Source organism: Varanus komodoensis, unplaced genomic scaffold (genome assembly GCF_004798865.1).
Source record: "Varanus komodoensis strain SLA01 unplaced genomic scaffold, ASM479886v1 scaffold46_3, whole genome shotgun sequence".
NCBI classification, from domain to species: domain Eukaryota; kingdom Metazoa; phylum Chordata; class Lepidosauria; order Squamata; family Varanidae; genus Varanus; species Varanus komodoensis.
Window position 1 is genome coordinate 5,154,212 of NW_025336044.1, and position 25,160 is coordinate 5,179,371.

A 25,160-nucleotide genomic window follows, 5' to 3' on the forward strand; every position below is an offset into this window, starting at 1 on the left:
TTGAAGGGAAGGGGATGATATAATCAAAACCATTGTCAAGACAAGACTGTCTGTTGTTGCTGTTCTGTGTGGTCAAGTCATCTTTGACTCATAGCAACTCTATGAATGAAGGTCCCCAAAATGTCCTAAGACAGCCCTGCTTACAAAGTCAAGCTTGTGGCTTCCCTAGTGGAATGCCACCATCTCATATTGGTCTTCCTTTTCTTCTTCTGCCTTCACCTTTTGCTGGCCTGATGGCCTTCTCCAGGGAGTCTTGTCCTTTCATGATGTACCCAAAATATGACTACCGCAGCTCTGTCATTCTTGCTTCTAGGGAAACTTCTGGCTTGATTTGATCCAGGATTCATGTGTTTGTCTTTCTGTCTGTCCAGGGCTTTCACAAAGCTCTTCTCCAGCACCATGGATGATGTCTGTGGATTTTGCCAAATAACAGGCAGGCACTTTTGAACACTTGTGCAAGACTCCATTGTTTAATGCAAACACGTTGCTGTGTTCACAGGGGCTCAATAAATTAATCCCATTTGGCAGTCCAAAGCAGTGTGAAGGTGCCCTCAGGAACTGGCAACCCCAGCAGATCAGTTGCAGACCGGGCATTGATGCAGGGACTGAGCAAGCAAGGAATTTGCCACAGAGGCCACTGGAGTCCATGCCGGAGCTGGCAAGAGGACCAAGAGGGGACACAAGCCAAGGGTAGCTGTAGAGTATCCCATCATTTGTCAGTTTATCAAGCCCACCACCAACTCATGGTTAATTACATCAAGACAACTTGGTGTGATGTGAGAACTCAACTCACCCAAAATGATACAAGTATTCATAAGCCAGTTTTTATATAACAAGGTAAATAGCCATCATCTCACCACAGTCAGGAAGGCTGCAACAAGGTGATTTGTGTGGCTGCCTGTAAAGGTTGCCATCCATGTGCTGACCGTTGAGGGGAAAAATCGAGGCTCCTGCTCTTTCCCTTCTCCCTGTCAGCTTTATGCTGGACTTGGACCCAAAAGAGGATGCTTTAAAAGATAGGACTGCCATCTGAAAATTCATTTATTAAATGCATTTATAGACAGCTGAACATACTTTAAAATATCTCTTGGTGATTCTCAAAAAGTTGAAATTTTACCCTGAAATGCATAAAATTGCTAAAATATTTTTATAAAAAGAAACACATTAATAAAAGTATTAAAACCATTACCGTGCATAATTATCAGCAAACAGACTGAGCAGTGCACCCATTCCTGAGTGATGAAATGGGCTTTTAGTTGATGTCTCAAGCATGCTACAGATTCCAGCAGGAGATAATTTTGTAGGACGGGCATCACAACAAAGAAAGCCAACTTCCCGGTCGCTGGAAGACTGCAGTCTGCATTTCATAGTGCAGCCATTCAGGCTTTCTCCAATGATCCAAATGCCTTCACAGGTCTTTATTGGGAAAGATGATCTGCAGTATTCTGGTCCCAAGTTCTTCGGGACTGTGCATGCCACAGCAATGCTTAGTATGTGCAGCTAACCGAGACCCACTGCAGTTGCCTTCTTGCTTGGTGTGATATGCGCAAAGCCAGGTGCCTCACCCAGCCTCCTGGCGGCCTCATATTGCATCAAGCAGCAGTTTTCTTACCATACAGGAGGCAGGCTCCAAACAGGACTCATGGTACCCTCATTTCTGAGCATAGATCTGGGTTCTAGTCCACACTCAGCCATGGAGCTCACTCTGTGAGAATCTGAAGAGAATTCTGTATGCTGCCTTGAGGTCCTCGAAAGGAAAAAAGGTAGGATGTAAATATAGCAAATAAATCCCTCACCACTGGTCATGAGGCTAGGGCTGATGCGAGTTGTAGTTCCCCAACCGCACATTCCCACCTGGTGCCTTCTGGATGTGTTGTGACTGGATCTCCTATCATCCTCACCAAACATGTCCTATGGCTACACTAGCTGGAGGTAATGGGAATTGAAGTCCCACACATTTGGAGGCTGCTCAGCTGTGGAAGACTGCTCTGGACAGTGATAGGAAGTTGTGAAATTACAAAATCCAAAACATTGCTCCAGAAGATGGAGTGCTTTCATGAAAAGCATTACATGCCTCCTTCCTGCAGTCATTTGAGAGACTTAATTTAGCCTCCCCATTTCTCCTATGGGCAGCCTGTTCATTTTAAGTGTCCTCCAATCTCAATGCCTTGTCTGTTTCCACCCTTTTGTGCTTGCTATTACACATCCTTTCTGTTTAGTCTACCAAATTCTTGGGGCAACCTTTGTGGAGGAGGCATGATAAAGAAGGATTTGTGATTGGGTTAAGCGTCATTTTGGCCTTATTGTCTTCCCCGGATGAAATTATGGATGCACATTAAAAGAAGGCCTGTTACCAGGAACAGAGAAGGGGTTGAGAGGCCAGGGGTTTTCCAGGCTCCAAATCAAATGGCTGAAAAGATAATTTTTTAAGAGTGCCAGTGAAACCCAAACATAATTTTGGGTAGTTAGAAATGGCAGAAGTTTTTCTGAGCACTACTAGCTTCATTTATTCCCTAAATGTGCTCTCTCTCCTCTGCTGAAACATACTTGTTCTTCATTCAGAGATACTTGTAGGCAAAGCACTTTTCAGTTCTGTTTTTTCTATTAAAAGAAGCAGCTGGCAATAAAACTAATGGAGAATTAAAAGACCAATAGTAAAATATTAGCAGTGAAAAACAGAAACAAGCAGCAGAACTAAAACTTCAAGAACATCATAAAATAGCAGGTTAAAAGCTTGCTTTAGGTTTTTTGGATTTTGAATTGTAGCCAATGCATAATGTCAATTGTTCTTATTCCCCATTCAGTTTGATTGGATTACTACCATTTCGTGTGCCTGCGTATTGTTCTTCACTGTTCACTTTCCAGGCTGACTAGCTTACTATGTTTCAGTGTATCACATTTTTGCATCTCCTTTCCCATTCTTAGCAATTAGCTTGACTGAATAATAGATCGCTACTTTTTCTTCTTTTTCCACTTTACAATAATTGCTTGGAAACAAGTTGTTAGGTTCAAGATGCTTATTCACTGTGATAAATACACAATGTGTACTCTCGATTTGAAAACCGAAAGATGCATGTTGCATCTCTGGGTTGGAATACCTGCGTTGTTTTTGCTTTTTGTTTGTGGGCCTGCCTTGTTTGTTTGTTTGTTTGAAATTATTTGTTACGCACATTTCAAAAGACTGAAATTACAAATAAAACAAGTATTGTTGCTCAGATCAGCCTGAACAACTTGCAGTCACCAAACAACCTCTGATCTCAGTATCCAAGCAGCACAAGGACTTTTTATGGATTAATATATAAATTAAATGGTTTCATATGTGGAATCCAGATTTGCTGACATGTTTGTTTTTGTTGTGCAGGCTGAACACATTCAATTTATTTAATTATTGGGGCAATAAACCTTATGGTATTAATTGACTCCTGTAGTGAAGAAAAAGTATCTAATCCAGTATCTAGTCTCTTTTTAGGGTCTATTTTTCTGATTTTTCTTTCCTTGGCATACACCTATAATATACTCCTTTGCAAAAGTGTTCTTTTAAATTTACACATTTCTGTTGTGAAAGATAACAGGCCTAAAAAGAAGGATGCAGCTCAGTTGCAGCTTTTGCACATCCAAACAAACTACCAGATGTGCCAAAGCAGCTTGTGACTCCTCATTCTGTGTTGCGCAGCACAGTCCCAGACCAGCAAAGGGACACATCTGCTGGACAGGGCTGCCACTGGGTGAGGGCCAGGGCCCTGCCCTCCAGGCAGGACCACTTGGAAAGTGGCACACAGCTCCAGTGTTAACACCTAATCCAGCACGGATGTGATGCCCCCATTTGGATTGAGGGTGCTCACCACGTCTCCTTTTTTCAAGAATTTGATTGCCCCAGAGTAGCTTTCCGGGCATGTCCAGGGTTGCAGATGCTCATCTTGTCTTTTCACTTTCTGCAGCATTATGACACTTATTTCCAGCAAAATCTGATTGGCATTAGGGCAGAAAAGTAAGTTCCGTGTTATCACTGTATTGATTGATTCATTAGCTATTCATGTAGCTATTACTATCAGGCGTGGTTTAAAATGTAAACTGCACATGCATACAATAGCGCTTTCCAGAGAGGACGGCACATCTTTTTCCTTCTTTACACCAAGGAGGAAAGCCTAACATACCTCAAAAGGCTGTTATTGTGAGGATGAAATGAAGAGGAGGAGGGAATGCTTGTAGGCTGCCTTAGGTTCCATACAAGAGGAAGAACAGTGGGATCAAAATGCAGTGTAGTAACAACAACCACCACCTCCTTGCAGACCTAATCTGAAACATGGGGCTGCACGGTCTGACCTGCAGTTTGGATCTCATCTGTGGAACCCTTTCCTCCCCAAGTCTCTCCCCAAATATAGTTTCTTGCCTTTGCCATAACATATCAGGAATGCAGAAGCAGTAGTTGGGACATGGGGAGAAGACAACCATGATTGTATGCTTCAAGCTAGAAATAGTATGCATAGCTATTGGAGAATGCAGTCCTGTGGCTGTGAGATGTTGCTTAGATTTCCATAGGAGAAGACAGCATCCATGCCGCAGCCTTGGAGATATGCTCCACAGTCAGAGTTGAAATTCTGGCTTGGAGGCCCTTCTTATTCCCCTCCAGATGCTGTGGTTCTTTCTGCATGAGCTGTGGATCCAAGGTTGAAAGACTGACCTCTGGGGTCAGGGGAAAGAGGAATGAGGCTCGGCCATGATACTTAACTTGGTGTCACTTCAGCCTCTCCCCCTTACAAGCCAGGGCAAAAGGCTTAGTTGCAACTGGCCATCAACATCTTTTGCAGGGTGGAATAACTTCTGCCTTCCGTAGGATGTTCTTAAACGGGGGTTATGGGCAACTATATTAGATGGAGCTGTCCCACACATACCTGAACCCCAGTGGGATCATTAAGTCCACTGTCTGATTTTACCTGTCTGCCCACCTGGACCTTGTTGTGAGACTCCACTAATGGAAAACAACTAAGCACATTTAGGGGAGAAGGTTTTGTGCCAAAGTGTTGAAAAACCAAAGCAGGCATTTCAGAAAATGTAGCCATCAATACAACAACGACAACAACAACAACATCTACCCCTACCGGCATGTCACTCTTCATTAAGTTGAAAGCACCAAATATTTAGCCTGGTCTTGCTTTTCCAGAGAACAATGTGTTTGACAACCAAGCAACAGACCTACATACCTAACAAATGAAATCATGTTGAAGCCTTTGATAGCCACATTGGTTTGTTCTGTAAAGCTTCCTCCTTCACAACTGGGCAACCCATTGAAAGTGAGACTACAGAATGACGTCATTGCATTTGACTCAGAATGGAGCTCTTGACTGTGAAAGGCAAAAATGGAATTCCAGACGCAAGACTGTACTGCATGCGATCCTTTCCTAGATGATGTTGCACAGGAGTAGCTCTCACCCGAGCGGTTGCTCAAAGGGGAAGGGAAGTGCTTAGGCCACCTAGGTGGGACATGGTTTACATTTGCAACTGTAAAGGTTTACTTTTCTTAATTTTAGTTTTTATTTTGGTGAGATGTATTACATTTATTATTTCTAAATGCTCATTCACATTAGTATTTGCAATTATAATGCAAACTGGTATCCTCCTTTGTCCTTTTTTGGTGATGCATTTCATAGAAACATAGAAACAGAGCAAGTCAGAAGGGGTCTCCCGGGCCATCTAGTTTGACCTCCGGCACCAGCCGGCTCAGCTCACGACATGCCCACCATGTGCATGTCCAGCCTATCCTTGAACACCCTCACCTATGGGGCCTCAACCACCTCCCGTGGAAGCCCTTTCCACACCCTCAGGGTCCTGACTGTCAGGAAGAGCTTCCTGGCATCCAAATGGAACCTTGGCTCCCTGAGATTTGCTCCATTGGAGCGCGTCCTGCCTTCCTCTGCAGGGGAGAACAGATCTCTACCCATCTCCATGTGACACCCCCTCACATTCCTGTATGTCGCCAACAGATCCCCTCTGAGTTCCTCTTTTCCAGGCTGAAGAGACCCAGTTCCCTCAGTCTCGCCTCATACCCCATCCCCTGCAAACCGGCCACCAACCTTGTGGCCCTACGCTGCACTGACTCCAACCTGGCTATATCCTTTCTGTAATGAGGGGCCCAAAACTGAGCACAGTACTCCAGTTGCAGGTGCACCAGAGTCATATAGAGTGGCAGTAATACCTCTCTTGATCTAGAAGTCACACTTCTGGCTCTGCAAGCAAGGGTGGTATTCACCCTCTTAACCACCACATCACACTGCTGACTCATGTTTAGCCTGCAGTCAACCAGCACCCCGAGGTCTCTTTCACAAGTGCTGTTCTCCCCTAACCTGTACTTATAACACCTATTCCTATGCCCCAAGTGCAAGACCTTGCACTTATCCACATTGAACGCCATCCTGTTGTCTCCTGCCCACTTCCATAGTCTGTCCAGATCCTTTTGGATCTGGAGTGCCTGCTCCTCAGTCGTGGCCACTGCTCCAGTTTTAGTATCGTCTGCGAATCTGATCAACAGACTGTTTCTTCTTTCCCCCTCCCCCACTTTTCTTTCTTTTTTTTTGCAATGCATAAATCATCACCCTAGTTAGTGTTCTGCATCACGAGTGAGTGAGTGATCCAAATAAGCACAGTTTAAGATCTATTAGGATAACAATTCACTTTTACTGCCATGAGTCCTGCTTCTCTGTCCAAGCAATTTCAGTCTTACCAGTGTTTCTTTGCTAATAATCTTTATTGCTACATACAAGTCTCTGAGCATATAGAAAGTGAAATATTGAGCACGTTCTGACATTCATTACCCAAAACTCTCTCTCTCTCTGAACCCTTCTGCATCTCTCCCTTGGGGGAGGAGTGCTGTGAAAGTGGGCATGCCTCCACTCTGCCTGCTGTGTACCTAACTGGATTTCTCTCCAATGATGACATCTAGAGATCTGAATTCCCCGTCAGAGAAACTGCTTGCTTCAATTTCTCTTTCCTCAGGAGGCTGCGGCTCCTCCCCATTCCCATGGCTGAGTAGACTGGTCCCTTCATCTGCCCTTGGGCTAATCTCCCCCGTATGTATTTCCTGTGGAGTCTCAGGACCTTGGACCGCAGTTGGAATCTGCGGAATCTCATTTTTGGAATCTGAGCTGTCAATCCTGCCAGGATGGGTAGCCTTCCAAGCACATGCCTGAGTTCTGACAGGACTTGTGCGCACAACACCCAGCAGAGCAGCAACTCATGCAGATGCAACATGCACCCCCCTCAAATTCAAGTACTTTTAGTTTTGGAATGATTTAGCGATCTAACAACCCCAAATGCAGAGTTCCAGCCCCCTCCCACTCTGTGAAAACAGAAACAGTGGAAGCTGATTGGAAGGAGGCAGTTCTAGAGTGCCAAGTCATGCCCTGGGAGCCCTTTCCTTCAGTACAGACTTCAAGCTCCTATGAGGCCTTTATGCAGAAGATCCCAGGTTTGATCCCCAGCTGTTTCGGCTAAGCTGGGAAAAACTCCTGCCTCAGAAATCCTACTAGTCATCGTCAACAATACTGGACTGGCTGGACTAATCACCTGGTTCTGTCTGAGTTCAGATAAAGTGATGACCCATACTCAAGAGTTGAGTACAGGTTGAGTGGAGACTGTGATTAAACTGTGGGTTGTTGAAATCTGGGTTACCATGTTGTCTGAACCCAGCTGTGCCAGGAAACCAGGGTTTGTTATTGAATTATGAACTGCGGGTAGTTCAGCATGGCATGTTATCTCGGCTGAGTTCTGGCAACATGATAGCCCATGGTTCAACAATATCCCACACTCAACCCTTGAGTTGCCTGAACTCAGTCAGTGGTCTTGTTCACAAATCACAGTGGCTTGTTAACCACGCCCACACATTTTATTTGCATGCTTCTTAATAATAAATCAACTATTGCTCTCTTTGTGTTGTTGCCATGTGCTGTCAAGACCTTCTGACTTACGGAAACCCTATGAATGAAAGCCCTCCAAAATGTCCTATCCATGACAACTCTGGTCAGCTTTTCTAAATTCAAGGCTGTGTCCTTCCTTATGCAACCCATCCATCTCATACATCGCCTTACTTCTTTTGCCTTTGACGCTCCCTAGCATGATGGTCTCCTCCAGGGAGTCTTGCCTTCTCAGGATGTGCTTGAAGTATGACAGTCTTCAGTTTTGTCATTTTGGCTTCTAGGGAAAGTTCTGGCTTGATGTTATCTAAGGTCCGCTTGTTTGTCTTTCTGCTGCTCCAGGGTATTCAGGGAGTTCTCCTGCAGCACTGTGTTTTGAATGCATCCATTTTCTTTCAGTCGGCTTTCTTGTCCAGCTTTCACACTCAGACATAGCAATTGGGATTGATTGATTTATAACCTTTCTATCTCATCCTTTGCATAGCCTCAGGATGGCTTACAACAAATAAATAATCATATAAAACACAAAATATGCAATAATAAGCATTTTTAAAATTGTAATATTATTATTATTTATGTATTCTTTGTGAGCCGCCCCGAGGCTTTGTTGCGATGGGGGCGTCATAGAAATGTTTTAAATAAATAAATAAATAACATTCAATCATAACAAATTGTTCCAAATTAAAAGAGAAAAAAGGAAAAGAAGAAAAAATGCGACTGTAAAATGTTACTAATTTCTTATCAAAATTATTAATTTAATTATTAAAATGATGGGTAAATAAAAAGGTCTTTACCTGGTGCTGGAAAGAGTAGAGAGTCAGCACCAGGCAGACATCTCTGGGGAGCATATCCCATAGTCTGGGCATCACCGCAGAGAAGGCCTTCCTCCAAGTAGTTACCCTCCGTATCTCCTTCAGAGAGGGGTCCTGGAGCAAGGCCTCCCCTGCCAACCTTAAGGGGCATGAGGGCATATAGGGAAGGAGACATTCCTTCAGGTATCCTGGTCCCAAGCCACTTAAGGCTTTGTAGGTTAATACCAACGCTTTGAATTGGACTCGGACTTCAGCTGGGAGCCAGTGAAGCTGATAGAGGACCGGCATTATATGAGAATAATGGCTGGCCGCTGTCAGCAACCTGGCAGCTCTATTTTGTACCAATTGAAGTATCCAGACCGTTTTCAAGGGCAGCCCCACGCACAGCGTGTTGCAATAATCCAGAATACAATACTGGTGGGTGATTTTGGTCTCTTGTACATCCAGCCAAAACTTGCCGGTAAATGCCTATTGGATAGTTCCTAACAATAGTTGAGGCAGGGTTGCTTCAGTGCTTCTCAGGTTTGTTGGTGGTTGGTTGCTGTTGTTGGTGGTTACTTTGACCCTTCTCTCTGGATATGATGGAGAATGAGCTCTGCCAAACACAAAGGGTAGACTCCTTTGAAAGACAGGTAGAGAGAGAGGCAGGCAGGAAAAGGCAACATCAAATTGTCCCTCCAGCTCGAGCATGGGTGAGCAACCTGGCCCATCATCTCTGATCATTGGCTATGCTGGATATAGCTGGTGGGAATTGCAGTCCAACAGTAGATGGATGACTGCAAAAGCTAGGCTGTTGTTTTGGCCCCTTTCCCCACTGCCCTCTCACAGCAGTCCTGTAGGAAGGAATATAGGAGAGAGGAGGGAAGGTTGATGGAGATGCCACAAGGCTGTTGCTCCAGCTGGACCAGATTTGTTCTGCTTTTTGTGCATATGCCTTTGCAAGTATTCATTGCAATATCATAAATATTGTGAGTAGTTTTGAGAACTTTGAACAGTGAGATGCACATCCCCTAGAGCTAGGGTTTTGAGCCTCTTCCAGGTGAAGGGCCTAATCCAATTTCAGAGATGCTCTTGGGGGCCACATCCCAGCAAAGCAGAAGAGAATGAGGCCAAAATCCAAAGCAAAGAAAACCCACCTGTGTGTTACATCCTAAAGCTCTGACTGCCAGTCATTCAGCCTTAGGGAAATGTTTCAGCCTCTTACAGTTGGGTGAGAGGAAAGCACTCAAAAGTGGGAAACCACTCAAGGATCACCAGTTGGGGGAAAGGGGTTCAAGCCATATAAAGGAAGCCTGGCCCTTGGACCTGCAGTTCTACACCCCTGCCCTGAAAAAAGAGATCCCCCTCTCCCTCAGAACTCAAAGCAGCTGCAGCACGGTCATGGCTCCTCCAGCCAAGCAGGTGCCATGGAAAGTGGCAATGGCCGCCAGTCTGGGTGGCTTTGAAAGTGATTGGAGAGTTTCGTGAAGGAGGAAGTGATCAGTGTGTTACCTCCTTCCCCAGAGGTGGCAGACCTGCATGCACCTGTTGTTGAGGAACTTGGGCAGAAGGAGGTCTTGCCCCCATCCCACGTGAGGGATCCTGTGGGCAGCTGGTTTGCCACCGTGTGTCCAGAGTGCTGGACTAGATGGACCTTGGGTCTGAACCAGCATGGAGTGGCAATCAGAAGTCACCTTTGTCTGCTCCCTCTCTTCGGTGATGATCAGAGCTGAAACCAGGAGACTAATAAGAAAAAAAGAGCTACGTTCCTGTGCCACACTATTACCCGGGCACAAAACCAGCAAAGAGAGCCATTTGGCAAGATCCCCTGGATGTAGGTGCTTCCATGACCCCCCTCCCCCCCAACCCTGAAAACATAGGTGTGGCATGACAGGAGAAAGCAAGGGTTTGTTGCAAGATAAAAATGCACAGCTCTTCTTCTCCAAAGCATTATAAAGGTAAAATTGCACAAATCTTCTCCAGAAGCCTAATAAAAAGTGCAGATGCTCGTTCGAGCATTCTGTATCCTCTTGGCAGCAGCAAGAGCTGATGGAGCAAAAGGGGGATCTCTCTGGATGGATCCGCCAGGAGGAGAGAGCAGGAGTCAAGTCCAACCAGACAGATAAAGCTGTGATGTCATCCACTTCCTGGAACAGGAGTCAATTCAGCCAGTACATTCCAAGCTCTTGCTGCGTTGTTAGCAACAGCATCCCCTCTCCCCCTGCAAAATAATAAAAAATACAGAAATGCTGGTTTTTGGATAGTTTTGTGTGCTTGAAAGGAAATTGCACTACTTGAGTACAGGTGGGACGTGACCACCACGTCACAGTTGCAGCAGGGACTCTGAGTCAAGAGGAAAGAGTATGAAATAGGGTCTCCAAGTTTCCCTGTAGGGGTATGTGAAGAAATTTACAGAGACGGGAACATGTGGGAGGAAAGCAACATAGGGACAAAGCTTTCTTATTCCAAGGAAAGTGAAAGTGTCAAGGTCAGCAGTGACTCAGTGGATTGGGAACAGAACGTGGGACTGGCTACACATACGTAGGCATAGCTCAATTATTCATGGCTTACTTTTTTTGGCAGTGGAGAATCGCTTCATCAATCATATCTGTATTAATGTTGAGTTTATTAGAAGCTATTCTGGTGCGTGTGTATGGGTTTAAATTGAAAGCAGAGTAAACATTCTTTGAACAGATATACCACGTTGGTGCAAAATAATGTAGCTGACATTGGCAAGACACAATCAAACAAATGGCATATCAAAACCTTTCCATTACCTTTCCATGATCCTATTCTAGTGGTGGTTTGGGCTGAAGGCGAAAGTCCCTGCAAGAGGGTGGATTCAAATAGAAACATAGAAACAGAGCAAGTAAGAAGGGGTCTCCCAGGCCATCTAGTCTGACCCCTGGCTCCAGCTGGCTCCACTCATGACAAATACAATAAAATAAAACAAATGTCTGCACGCTGGAGAAGCATTTCAACTGGGATGGGTTAAAAACTGAACAACAGTGAACTGAACAAAGGGTCGGTGGCTGGCAGACATGCAGAGGTCTAGTGGACAGAGAGCCCTGGCAGGTCTGCTTTGGGTTCCAGACTAAGGTTCTCTACCTGTGGATAATTGGATGGTACTTTTATCTTTATTTTTAACTGAAAGCTACACTGAACATTTTTAAAGTTAAAGGAGGTATATTTTTTCCGATGTTTTGAATATTATATAGGTATGCTCCTTGGGGATCCTGAATTGTTATCTCTCTGCAATGTGTGAAGTTCCTGAATGTGTGGCATCCATTTCTGAAAGACAACTGAGTTAGTGACAGTATGTGGGGCCAGTGTATGGTAGTGTGGGATCTGCAGGTCTCCTCCAAAAATGCAGTCCTTGAATGAAGATGCATGTGTGAAGCAGAATGGAGTGACTGAGCAGGCTCAAGGAGGAGCACATGCCTCTTTTAAAAAGCAGTCAATTCTCAACTGGATTAATTCATGCTGCCCTGTCCTGCAGCAGTAGATGCATACACTGCGCTTTAGCAAAGCGAGCCTCATCTGTGCAAGATGCAGAGCCAAGTAATAGGCACTACTATGGTAGTCCTATTGCCCCCATCTTTGTGTCGCTGCAGCTTGCACCCCAAATTTTCTTTAGATGGCTATTTTGGGCTGTCTAAAATTAGCATCAGTGTGGAGGAGGGAAGGAAGTGGGGCACCACTGAGGATCGATGTAGGTCTGTAGGCCCATCCTTAAGAGTCTGAACAATGAGTTTGGAGGACATTGGTGCTTGGACTCAGAACAATCTTACTCGTACAGCCGCCCTGACAGTGTGGGGGGCCCTTGGATTGTGCTGTTACTTACATTCCTCCACTTCACTCCGCTCTGCTTCGCTCTATCCCTTACATGTCTATACTACCCAATAGCTGATGCTCTCTGGTTGGTTCACACTTAATAACTAACATTAGTGATTAGGTAACTTTATATTCCTTTGCAAACGTTGTCAGTTTGCAATCAATCATGCACTGTACTTTTAGAAAAAGTATGTAGAAGTGTGTCAGATCAGTAGTTTCCAACTTCTGGATCATATCGTTACTTGAGGTGAGTTGAAATAGTAGCAATCAATTAAGAATTAAGTGCCCAAATACATGTTTGGGCTAAAGAGAGTGAAGGTTTCAAGTTTATTTTATTTAATTAATCATTTGTCCCTGGAGAACAATCCCAGAATTCCGGGAGGTAGAGTAGGAGCAGATGCGTTATGTATTGCTTGGCAGTGATGCCTGCTTTTGTATTTGTTAGTCCACAGTCTGCACACTGTTCTGAAGCCACTGTTCTGAAGCTAGCAGCAGCAGCAGCCACCAGATAGAAACAAAGCGAGTCAGAAGGGGACTGCCAGGCCATCTAGTCTGACCCCAGCTCCAGACAAAACATATGTGTACGTTGGTCCAAAGTAAGCTTGCTGAATTTGAAGATCATTCCTAAGTTAGCAACTTCCTTAATATCAGTACCTGAACTAACAATTGTACCTGTTAGTACAATTACCTGAAAACCATGTTGAACATACCACAAAATCTTTTTAAAAAACAATTTAAAAACAGCCACATGACACAGCAAGGGCATCAACGAGAAAGAACTTAATGTTTCAAAAACACTGAAACTGAGCTGAGACAGCAACTCCTATCAACCAAATATTAAAAGCCTCGCGAAAAGATAGCGGGTTTCCAGTTTCTTGTTGAAGGAGCTTTGAGGAGAGGCCCAAGGGATCACAAAGGGAAGGGCATTCCACAGCTGTGGCACCACTGTTGAATAGACGTGCACACACCCACGTCCTTTGTGTTCACTTGCCAGGTATTTCCCCATTGTACCAAGAGTAAGGCTTGCAAAGCAGGTCTGTGATCTGAAGGCCATTTAGGAGCTTTGTTTTTGGACCAAGAGCAGGGTTCATTCTGTGGGGGGCAACATACCTGCACTGAGTATTCTGCCCTCATTGCTGACATGCAACACGATTGTCTCTACACACACACACACACACACACACACACACTGTCCTTCCCCTCCAGACATTGCCCCTGGAGAGAAACAATTTTTCAAGGGAGTTACAGGGCTGTGAAGGGGGTGGGGGTAGACCCCTCACCAGCATCCATTCCCATGGCAAGCAGCATTTTAGAAAGCCTTAAAGCAGCTTGGGCAGGGGATCAGCCTTACCTCTGGCCTGTGATGAGCAAGTAGGTAGGGACACTGGTGGGTCAGATAGGGCCATGTGAGAACTGTGAGCTCTTTAAACTGAGCCCAGAGTCGGGCAGGTGTCCTGAAGAGTCGATACAAGCTTGGCCCTGCATCAATCCCGCATGACCTGGTGCATCACTGAAATGTTTTGATGTATGCTCCAGCCATTTCTCATGTACTGGAACTTTGCCAGTGAGCTAAGGCCTAGAGGGAAGCCATGCTTGCATGCTATAAAGGGACCATGACATGGGTAGACAACATCCTGATCAAGAAGTCAGGCCCCATGGAACATTGCTCAGGCTCCTGCTTTAGCACACCCTGGTAAGCTCTTTTTGAATACACAACTGTCCTGCCGTCATGGGAAAACACTCCTACTCACAAATGACAGAAGAACCCCTCAGCTGCCAATGTATTATGGTGAGTGGTCTGCAGCTGCAAAATATGCCTGTCAGCCAGTGTCAGATCCCCAGTCTCGACCAACACACATCCAGATTTGTACTTCTACACACATGCTAGCGGGAGGGGTGTGTTTCGGGGTGAGCACAGAGCTCACATCAAGTATTGGCATCACTGGGCACCTGCATTTAGGATGGAGGAAAAGCAGCTCAAAACCTGGAAAAACAGCTAATTATCAGTGACTGGGGGAAAGGCAGTGAGGCCATCTGTGGACATGATATATTTTGACTTCAGCAAAGCATTTGACAAAGTTTTTGAGAGCCAATGCAGTGTAGTGCTTAAAAGCACAGGCCTGGGACTCAGGTGATCTGGGTTCTAGTTCCCACTTAGCTATGGACCCAACTGGGTGATTTGTGCCAGTCACAGACACTCAGCCCAGCCTACCTCACAGGGTTATTGTGGATATAAGCTTGTGAGCAGGAGGAGGAGAATGATGCAAGCTGCTTTGAGTGTGTGTTTAAGAAAAAAGTGGGATATAAGTTTATTACATGAATAAATAAAGTGCTCCATGACTTTCTGAAAGTGGGTTTGATGGAACATCTGTCAGGTAGACCCACAGTTGGCTACAGAATTGGAATCAGATAGTTGTTCTCAACACCTTCTCAGACTGGGGAGAGATAACAAGCAGGGTTTTCCTGGGACCACTGCTCTTAACCCTATTAATGACTTGGTTGAAGAATGCTAATGAGACAAAATTGGGTGGGATAGCTAATACCCTGGAAGACAGAAACAAACTTCAAAGTGATCTTGATAGGTTGGAGCACTGGGCTAAAAGCAACAGAAAGGAATTCAGCAGGGACAAATGCCAACTCCTACACCTAGGAAAAGGGAACCATATGCACAGTTACAAGAGGGGGGATACTTGGCTCGATAATACTACAAAGAAGAAAGACCTTGACTTGTTGTAGATCACAGGCTGAATATGAGCCAACAATGTGATGTGGCTGCCAAAAACACCAATGCTATTTTGGGCTTCATTAGTAGAAGGTTAGCTTTCAGATCATGCAAGGTACTGGTTCCCCATCTTGAGTACTGTGTCCAGTTCTGGGCACCAAACTTCAAGGAAAATGCTGACAAACTGGGAACAGTTCAAAATAGCAGGAGGCCGGAAATCAAGCCCTATGAGGAAAATTGAAAGAACTGGGCATGTTTAACCTGGAGAAGTGAAGGCAGTGGGGACATAATACTTGAAAGACTGTCACACAGAGGAATGCCAGGATCTCTTCTCAATCATGCCAGAGTACAGGACATGGAACAATGGACATAAGTTAGAGGAAACCAGAGTCCAGCTGGATATCAGGAAGGACTTTCTGGCTGCTAGGGCAGGATGGCAATGGAACAACTGATTTTGGAAGGTCATGTGCTTTCCTGCACTGAAGGCGTTCAAGCAGCACTTGGATGGGCATCTCTCAGAGATGTTTTCATTTGGAGTCCTGCGTTGAGCAGGGGGTTGGCCTTATAGGTCCCTTCAACTCATAGAAGTCCTCCCAATGCTGGACGGCTGAATTTGACCCCCACCCCTGCCTTAAGGTCCCCACACTTGCTTAGGGTTACTTTCCCTAAAAACCAGTTTTCCCGCTTTTGCAAATTCCCCCAAGCATGATACCTCTTCCTTGTTCCTTGATGATTTTGCTTACATAGCCAACATTAGTAAACTACTGAATTTGGCATTATTAGCTAAGATAGCATACTCTGAGTCCCTAATGTGCCACATCCTCATTGCAGCCTAGTCCAGGTTGGGGAGCCCAGTTCACTGCCTTTGCTGAGTGGATGTTCTTAGCTGTGCAAAGTGAGAATGGGCTGACAGTCAGCGGAGCTCCTCATCTACTGCAGCTTTTTGGAACTTTATGGGCGCCGTTGAAGGTGCTTCTTGGAGATGAACCCATTTTGAGCTCAGCAGCATTTTGGAGATGGGATTCAGCAGCTCCTAAAGTTCAACATGAAAGCTGCAATGGATGAGAGGTTTCACTGATGCAGAAGTCGTTACCCTTCCCCTGGCAACTCTGAGCCAAAGAGAGAGCAATACAGCAGATCATTTCCTGATAAAAACAACCATAAAAGGATTCCCAGACCAGATGCAAACAAGCAGGGCTGACTCTAGATGTACCACTGGATCCAAGACCATCTCAAAGGAGTGATTTTAATATCTACCCAAGGGGCTCTTCCAAGCTTGGATGTTTCTATTATGTCAGTTGAAGATCCCCTGACTCTCAGTATCCTCCGTCCTGTATATCTGAATGAGCTGTGGATGTTAAAGAGAGGAAGAAAGCAATCACGGATGGTTCTTGTGTGTGCGCATGCCCATGTGTATGTTTTTAGTGTGGTAATTAAGTTCAGATGCCTTATAAGGTGGATGTGCATCCTCTTGCACAGAGGTCAGTCCTCTGCTTGAAGGTCACTTGGAGAACTCTATTCTGAAGGTGTTATCCATTTTGAAGGGGTGACTAAGTCAAGCCTGATTTAAGCATAATGAGCCATCCAAAGGAAGAACAAAAACCCCCGCATGTTGCCCATCAGAGCACCTGGAAGCAGGCAGGAAGGGCGGGCACTTAGCTCACCTGGTTACAGTCTTCCACACCATGGTGAGATGTGTTTCTATTTAAATTACAGTAATCATTTCAAAATGTGTATATATGCCTATGAATTAGCCTCTGCACATTTTCACAGTTTTGTGTCCTGTGTTGTACTGTGTTTTGCTGATGCATTTCCTCTTCCTATGGGCACTCCTATTCCATCTCCTGCCTTAATGCATCAGTCCTGATAAATGCCAGTTTCTCCATGATTTGCACTAAAAGCTGTAAACTGGAACAAGCTGGCTTTACAACTTGTCTGTGCCATGAACCTGACAGGCCACTGTTCTCTGTACACTCCCCAGTCTGTACACTCATAAGAAAATAAGAACCTGACCTTACTGTTTTCTAAGGGTTGCAGGAGATAATCGTATATATGGCATGCATTGAAACCTTGAGTGCTCTATCTACATGTTGCAAATAGGCCTACAACAAAATATTGCAGAATGGAGTTTTAGGGTTTCAGCCAGCCTGGCCCCAGATACTCCATGCCAGCCCATGTCCTCTTTTTTGGTGATACATTTTTTATGTTTATGTGACTCATAAGTATCCACCTCACTTTTCATTGTATCAAATTAGAAACAAAGAAGCAGAGCAAGTCAGAAGGGATCTCCTGGGCCATCTAGTCTAACCCCTGGCTTCAGCCCGCTCCATGACATGCCTACTATGACATGCCTACTATGTGTATGTCCAACCTATTCTTAAACACCTTCACCGATGGGGCTTCAACCATAGAAGCCCATTCCACATCCTCGGGGTCCTAACTGTCAGGAAGTGCTTCCTGGCATCCGCCTTGAATCTTTGTTCCCTGAGGTTTGATCCACTGAAATGCATCCTGCTCTCATCCACCGAGGAAAAAAGGTTCATGACCCACTTCCCTGTGACACCCTCTCAAATATCTATATATTGCTAACAGGTCCTGTCTGAGTCTCATCTTCTCAAGGCTGAAAAGATCCTCAGTCTCTCCTCTTATGGCTTACCCTGCTATATCCCTCTTGTAATGAGGGGCCCAGAATTGAACACAATACTCCAGTTGCAGGTGCACCAGAGTAGTATAGAGTGGTAGTAATACCTCTCTTGATCTAGAAGCCACGCTTCTGGCTCTGCAACCAAGGGTGGCATTCACCCTCTTGACCGCCGCCTTACACTGCTGACTCATGTTTAGCCTGCAGTCAACCAGTACCCCAAGATCCCTTTCACAAGTGCTGCTCTCCAGCCACTTGTCCCCAACCTGTACTTATGACACTCATTCCTGTACCCCAAGTGCAAGACCTTGCACTTATCCACATTGAACGCCATCCTGTTGTCTCCTGCCCACTTCCATAGTCTGTCCAGATACTTCTGGATCTGGAATATCTGCCCCTCTCTTGTGGCCACTGCCCCTATAGTATCATCTGCAAATTTGATCAGCAGACTGGTCACCCCCTCTTTCAGGTCATTGTATAGCTGTAAAAAATGTGGATTTGGAGCTCCCAGGTTGCCCTAGAGCAGTGGTGGCGAACCTGCGGCACATGGGCCACAGTGGACACACAGAGCCCTCTCTGTCGGCATGCGAGCCAAGTCACCCCAGCAGCCGAGCATCGGATAACAGCGCATAGGGGCCACATGCATGCTCAGAAAGGAGTAGCGGCGCCAGGTGATGACATCACAAGCCACGACTCATTAGCTGTGACTCATCTGAGCTTTCACATGGCCGGTCAGTATGCTGTCAAGGAGATATATATATATTCTTGGACTGGCTGTGAGGTGTTTTTTCTGAACTGAAACCTCAGTTTTCAGCTTCTACTGTAGTGTTGGCACTTTGCGAGAAATAAGTGGGTTTTGGGTAGTAGTTTGGGCACTCAGTCTCTAAAAGGTGCCCAAGAGCATAGCATAGGGAAGTCTCATAGTGATGGGTATGGAAATGGGTCTCTTTCTTTCTGCACCTTTTTTGAAAACTTTCCATTTCCCTCCCTGCCATGGCTGAACAGGATTATGAGTCTTCTGCTCTAGGTTGGTAGAAGCCCTGAACAAGAAAACTTTTCTTAGGGAGTATAGAGCTTCACCACAACATTTGGTTGCAGACCTCCCCTGCCCCCTTTTATATAGTTAAAGCACTGGGTTAACAGCACGGTACTCCTCCCAAATAATGCAATGATCTTTTGGGAATTTGCCTTTGCAAGATCTGCCTGGAATGTTCCAGGACTCTCAAGAGCAGAAGAGCATTTTTGAGCAGCTGCTGGATGAGTGAATCGCTTCCATGGGACGATATAAGCTTGAATCTCAGCCCCCTTTTGCTGGGAATCATCATGAGAAGATCTTAAGTGGGACAGGAAATGCTGGATGGGGAGTTTTTGTGCAGTTTCACAGAGCAGATATGGCAATGCCAAGCCAGATTTGAAATTTGTGGTCTTCTTTATTTCTCCCTTGAAAGCTTGTAATCATCCCTAGTGCTAGCCATTCAGACATCTCAGATACGTTGGCTCATCCACTGTACTTCAGCGCAAGCCTGCATGACATAGATGACCAGTGCTGGCTCCAATTCTCAAGGAGTCCATGCAAGCTCTGCTTGATGGGCCCCTGCCTCTGTGCACCTACCTTCCCAGCTCCATCGTCACCACCTGCACAGCTACAATTTGCTTGCATGGCAGGCAGAGAGCCCACAAGCCAGGAAGCTGTGGCATCTCTTCTCCCCCTTCTCTCCATCATCATTCAGAAGATGGTGCAACGGCAGGGGGCTGTTGTCCATGGGCCACTGCAGCAGTGTGGGCTATCAGCAAGTGCCCAGCCATGCCTACTCTTGATGCATTACTCCTTTCAATTTAGTCCAGCTTCCAACAAGCTCCCCCTCCCCTCCCCTCCCCTCCCCTCCCCTGACCTGCATTTGTAAATTGTGCCATGGAAATAGGAATATAAACCTGTGATGTTAACAACACCTACATCTAGCCTGTCAACATTTGTTTTATTTTATTCATACCCTGCCGTTCTGTCAATAATGGCACTCAAGACAGCTAATGATAAGCAAATAGAGATTAAGAGCAAAATCATAATTAAAACAGAAGATAAAAACAAATTATTCTTACACAGAGCCAGCAATAGGCAGGATCTCCCTCACTCACTCCTTCTCATGCACGTGCACAACCATTGGCTTTTGGACCATTCTATCCACACAACCAAGGAAGTATGGGTAGTAGAGGAGATAAGTTATATGCAGAGTTCCAAGTTCTGTCTTTGGCACTGACAGTTAAAAGAATCAGGGATCAGGGGATGCAGAATGTCTTTGTCTGTGACCTGTGCAGTGTGGCTGTAAGTCACCAACCTGGTATTGTTTTTGGCACCTCCAGAAAATGCTTTTATTTCAGGAAACCACCAGGCACAGTTTCATTCATTTTATTTATAACATATTGTTTTATTCTGTTACTGTTTTTTATCGTTCACTGTTCCAAATTCGCCATTTCAAAATATAGAGCAGTATATAAATCTTGCACATAAATAGATAATATACACAATGGCCCTCCAAGGTTTGATTCCCTCCCCTTTTCCCCCTTTCTCTGACACACACACAGAGAAAGAGAAAGAGTCCCCAGCAGTCAGGGAAACTATGTTTCTGAGTGCTTGATGGACAATATGTGGGTTGCATTTTGGCTGGGTGAGTTGGGAATTGCATAGACCTCTGTTCCAAGTCTTTGTTTATATCTCTTTGTTTAAACAAATGAGCTTTTGCGAAAGCAGCTCTTGGAGGTTTGGGTAAGGCCTTGACTTCATTACTCTGACAAATTCCAGAGGGTGAGCTGTGTTGTAACAGTTTGCATTTGACAAAGTGGGCCCTAACCCACAAAACACGATGCTGCAGTAAATTAAACCAGGTGAATATGCAGACTTAAAGGAATAAGGAGGTACTGAAGTGGCAAGAGTCCTGAAAGGCTGTGTGATGGTCATTTTAGAGGATCGTGATTCTGAATGCTCCCTTACATTAAACAAAAAGAGACATTCCTGCAATCAGAAGACATACCTGATAGGGGAAGGGCTGGGCAGAACCTTTCTCACTGGTGTGCTTTTTTCTTTCCTTGTGAGGGATGTTTACTTAGGGGGAGATTAGATCTCCATCAGCATTACTGCTGCTAGGGGATGGTCCTCTGCTTGAAGAGCTGCCCGGGCCAAGTCTGGTTGAAAGAGATTGGTTGGGAGTCAGTGGGGGCCTTGCTGTTGCTCATCATCTGCCGGCACCTGAACAGCACACTGTGCACAGGCACTCGGGGTGTGCACTGGTGGTCCTCCCCGTGATGGTGCAGTGGAACCAGGCTTGCTGCAATGCAGCAACAGCCTTTTTTAAAAAAAATCACAGGGGTGCTGGCATTATGTCTATATTCCCTGTTCTCCTGCGTCTTGGCTGCAGTTCTCAGTGGCCCAGTTCACATGAGAAGCCACCGTGGGGGAATTTCTCATGGGGTTTCGCACTGTGGTAGTGACCATCATTTTGAACATGCAGGATATGTGTAGCGGGGGAGGGTGCATAGTGGGAGTGCTTGACAAGCCTCCCAGAATCTTTTCTAGGGTTGAGTTTATACAAATTAAGCCATGGAGGGAGGCCTTGAATTGCCAGTGGGATGCACACTGCAAACCAAAGTACAGTAGCTGGAAAATGGTGTGTGTGTGTGTGTGTGAGAGAGAGAGAGAGAGAGCGAGAGTGAGAGAGAGAGCGAGAGAGAGAGAGGGAGGAATTTCCCTAGCAACAAAGTATTCTTCCCTGATGTAATGCAAAGTATTTTGGAGTGACATGTTAGTGGATGGGTAACTAAGAGCCATTTGCTTTATGAAAGACCTGCTTCTAGAGGATAGGTAGGTAAGTAGATAGATAAACTTTATTGCAGTCAAAGACCAGCTCCATTCAATAAATACATAGATTTAAAAAAGTAAATACATAAAAATTATCTATATTAAAACCCCACTCGGATTAATAAATACTTGAACACAATATCAGTCATCTTAAATCAGTGACAATCCCAGATTTTGTCCTTGTCCAACTAGGTAGGGTCACACTCCCCCAGGATCTGTCTTCAGACACCCATTGTGGCCGCAAAGAATTCAGCGACACTGTATGTTATTGTTGGGTTAGTGTCGGACAGCAGTATCTAAATATATTGTTGTTCCATACGGCCCAGGAAGCGATTCATCAGTGGGGAAATGAGTGCAGTGCGAATAGCCCTGCAGAAGGTGCACCGCAGCAGAACCTGTGCAGTGGTTTCCATCTGTCCCATCCCACAGAGGCAGAGGCGCTCTGGCCAGGGAATCGTTTTGTACCGTCCCTCCAAAACGGCTGAAGGGGGTCCGTTAAGGCGGGCCAAGGAAAAAGCCCTTCTGTGTTGACAGAGTTCCAACTGTTTGAGATCGAGTGCAGCTATTATAATTCTTGCTTCTAGAGGAATTATAACTGATTGAACCGGTTTGTTGGTCGGGATCAACCAAGCTGTCTACACTTTTGGACTCTTCTAATGGGTGCAAGTAGACTGTCATGATGAGCAACTAGACTTCAAAATATACCCCTAACCACTGATGTGATGATTTATTGTATTCCGGTGTAAATTAGGATTTTATAAATTGACATCTGTACCTATAAATTAGCATGCACTGAAATTATGCAAATTGGTGCCCTCTTCATTTTGGTGGCATATAAGTGGTCACCCTAGGTAACATGCCAAAGTGGAACCCCCACCCCTGCCAACTGTATTCTGAACTGATGCAGCTCATGGTTAACAGTTGGAAAGGCATACACATTCACTAAAACATGGTTTTGAAAGCCTGCCTATGGGAAGCTGCAGCTTCCTCCCAACAGAGCCATCTGCAGTTGCAAACACAACCTGTGCAGACAGTTTCACAGAGCACTAACAAACTTGCTCCAGCGGACGCTTCTCAGCAAGAGAGCTTGTCAGGATTAGGGTGGTATTTGTATTCCTTCCAGTACTGGTGGAAAGGGATTACTTTGTCTTGTAGAAAGACGTTTAATATATGCCTGATTAAAGAAAGACTGAAAGATGTCATTTCAAGGAGTTAGTTATGAGAGTGTTTGCATGGTGGTTTATTCTCACAGAGACACACACCATGTGTCTCATTTTGAGGTTCCAGCTACTGGTGTTCAGTATGAAAGTGAACCATTCTCTGAATGTTTAGGCCCTATGCCAAGGCAGTTTCTCTTTTGAAGTTCAGTTGTGAAGTTGTTTGACTTTTTGGTGGGAAGAGTAGCTAAATCCATTCTAAACCATGCATATATGTGGCCCTCATGATGCCCACCCCTTGTTTATAACAACAGTATGCACTTCACCTGCTACATAGTTTGCTCAGTTGCTTTTTGCGGAGTTACCACAAGCATAAAGAATTGGCTAGCATCTTTGGGCAAGAGGTACTTGAGGAGTTTTCATCAACCTAACTTGACCATGACTATCTCAGAATGTGGCATTGATCTAACCTGTAATGCACCCTAAAACTTTGCCATCATCAGGTGTTACATCATAATATATTTCTGCAACACCTTTCCACATGAAGGCCCCCTAGGTGTGGCACAGAGGGAGAAATAGAACCACAGAATTCAAAGAATGTGGCAAATTGCAGTTTACAACAAACTGAGAACAGCAACACGTGTTTAGTATAAGGGTCTCTCCCTTTCCTGAAACCAAGGCTAATCTACAGCCTAATGTCTACTCAGAAGCAAGCCCCACTGAGTTAAATGGGGCTTACTTCCATGTAACAGGCCATAGGAGTTTAGCCTGAGGTCTATAACCACCTTTTTCATCAACCCAATGTCCAAAGCACTGAAGCATGTCCAAGATTGACTGAAGTGGAATTCCCTCCTGCTGGGGTAATTTCTTCAGAGATAATCTGAAGCCATTGTGTATCTACTAAATGGCTTGTTATGGAATTTTCGGCAGGCTCTATCGTAATTGGAGTGTGTGTTTATGTTTGTTTCTGGGAGACGTTGTTCCTGAAAACTGAAGAATACAGGGGCCTGCATCTTAATTTAATGGAATGGAAGGAAACAAGGGGTAGGCCAACTTCAAGCAACCTTCCTAAACACCAGAGAAGGGGCAGGCAATGGAGTAGCTCAAGGCTGAACAGTAGGGGCTTTATTTTTACTTAAAAAGAAAGAAAGAAAAGTTTCAAGAAGAATATGAAACTTGATCTAACAAGCAAGGCTTTGCATACCTGAAGGATGGAAGCATTTGTCTTCACAAGCACTGCTCCTGATATTAACCTGACAAAGTGAATCCTGGCGACACTAAGGGGCTGTCCAATTCCTCAAATAATTACAAAAAAAGAGCCCCTCACACATGACTTAACTTGGAGAATGCAGCCGTCTTGGTTTTCAGTTTTATTTTTGTTTTGTTCTGCGTTTTGGATCCTTTGGCCTTTCTTGGAAGAAGTTGGAGGATTTTTGGAAAGGGCTAATGGCATTTCACTGATGTAGCAAAGAGGCTGTGCTGTGGTTAAGGGGCCAACTAGGTGTATTTTCCGAACAGGTAAAACTGTATTTTGCCAGGTAACCAGTATTGGGGCCTAAAAAGTTAAATTCCTAGATTTGAGTAGTTTCTGATCCAGACGCCTAACCTACCAGAATCCTTCAATCCAGACTTAGTGCGTGAGTGTGCTGGTTTAAATGTTATACCCGTTTATGAGTCTGACACAAAAAAGAAGAAACACATAAGCAAAAACAGGACAAAAGAAGGCTTAAAAGGGCATAAAATGTGCATATGTTGATTTGTATGTACAGATGCAAAGTTTGAAATAATTGTAATTAATGAAGGAAAGGTGCAGCACATCTCGCCACATGGTGGAAGACTATGACTGGAAGGCCATCTCTTGCCCTGCTTAGTCAGGCAACTTCAAGGCCTTCTGATGGATCTTTAAGCCTGACTTATTAATTTATTCATTCTTTTATTTATTCCAATTCTAATCCACCCATCTATAATCTATAAACCAAGATACAAATATTTAAAAGAATTAAACACAATATAATGCAACCCCCCTCTCTCCAGTGCAGGAATTGATAAAATAGTAATAATAACATAGAACTAAATCTCTAAAGGTACATTTCTATCGCTCCCCCCCCCCATTGCACCTAAGTCCCTGGACTTGCAGAATTATGGACATTCTAAGCTCCAAACGAAGCCTGGAGAGTGGATGCTCAGCACTGTCAACATGAAAGCACCAATGACAAGGAATAGAAATGAGAGGAAACAGTCCAAAATGAGATGAGGTA

General features: G+C 44.9%; 1 protein-coding gene across 2 annotated transcripts in view; it reads left to right on the top strand.

Annotated features, from left to right (window-relative positions):
• The window catches only part of ASB7 (ankyrin repeat and SOCS box containing 7), a 71,488-nt gene extending 57,723 nt beyond the window's left edge, over nt 1-13,765 (top strand). The window contains exon 8 of one of the 2 annotated variants that reach the window (XR_006416162.1): nt 12,978-13,755. Coding sequence is in view for 1 of the 2 variants with exons in the window: in XM_044444943.1 (XP_044300878.1) it covers nt 12,978-13,015 (38 nt within the window). In the remaining variant the exon portion in view is untranslated. Of the gene's footprint in view, nt 1-12,977 lie in introns of both variants that reach the window. The other variant, XM_044444943.1, reaches the window with a different exon arrangement.
• The last annotated feature ends 11,395 nt before the right edge of the window (nt 13,766-25,160 follow it).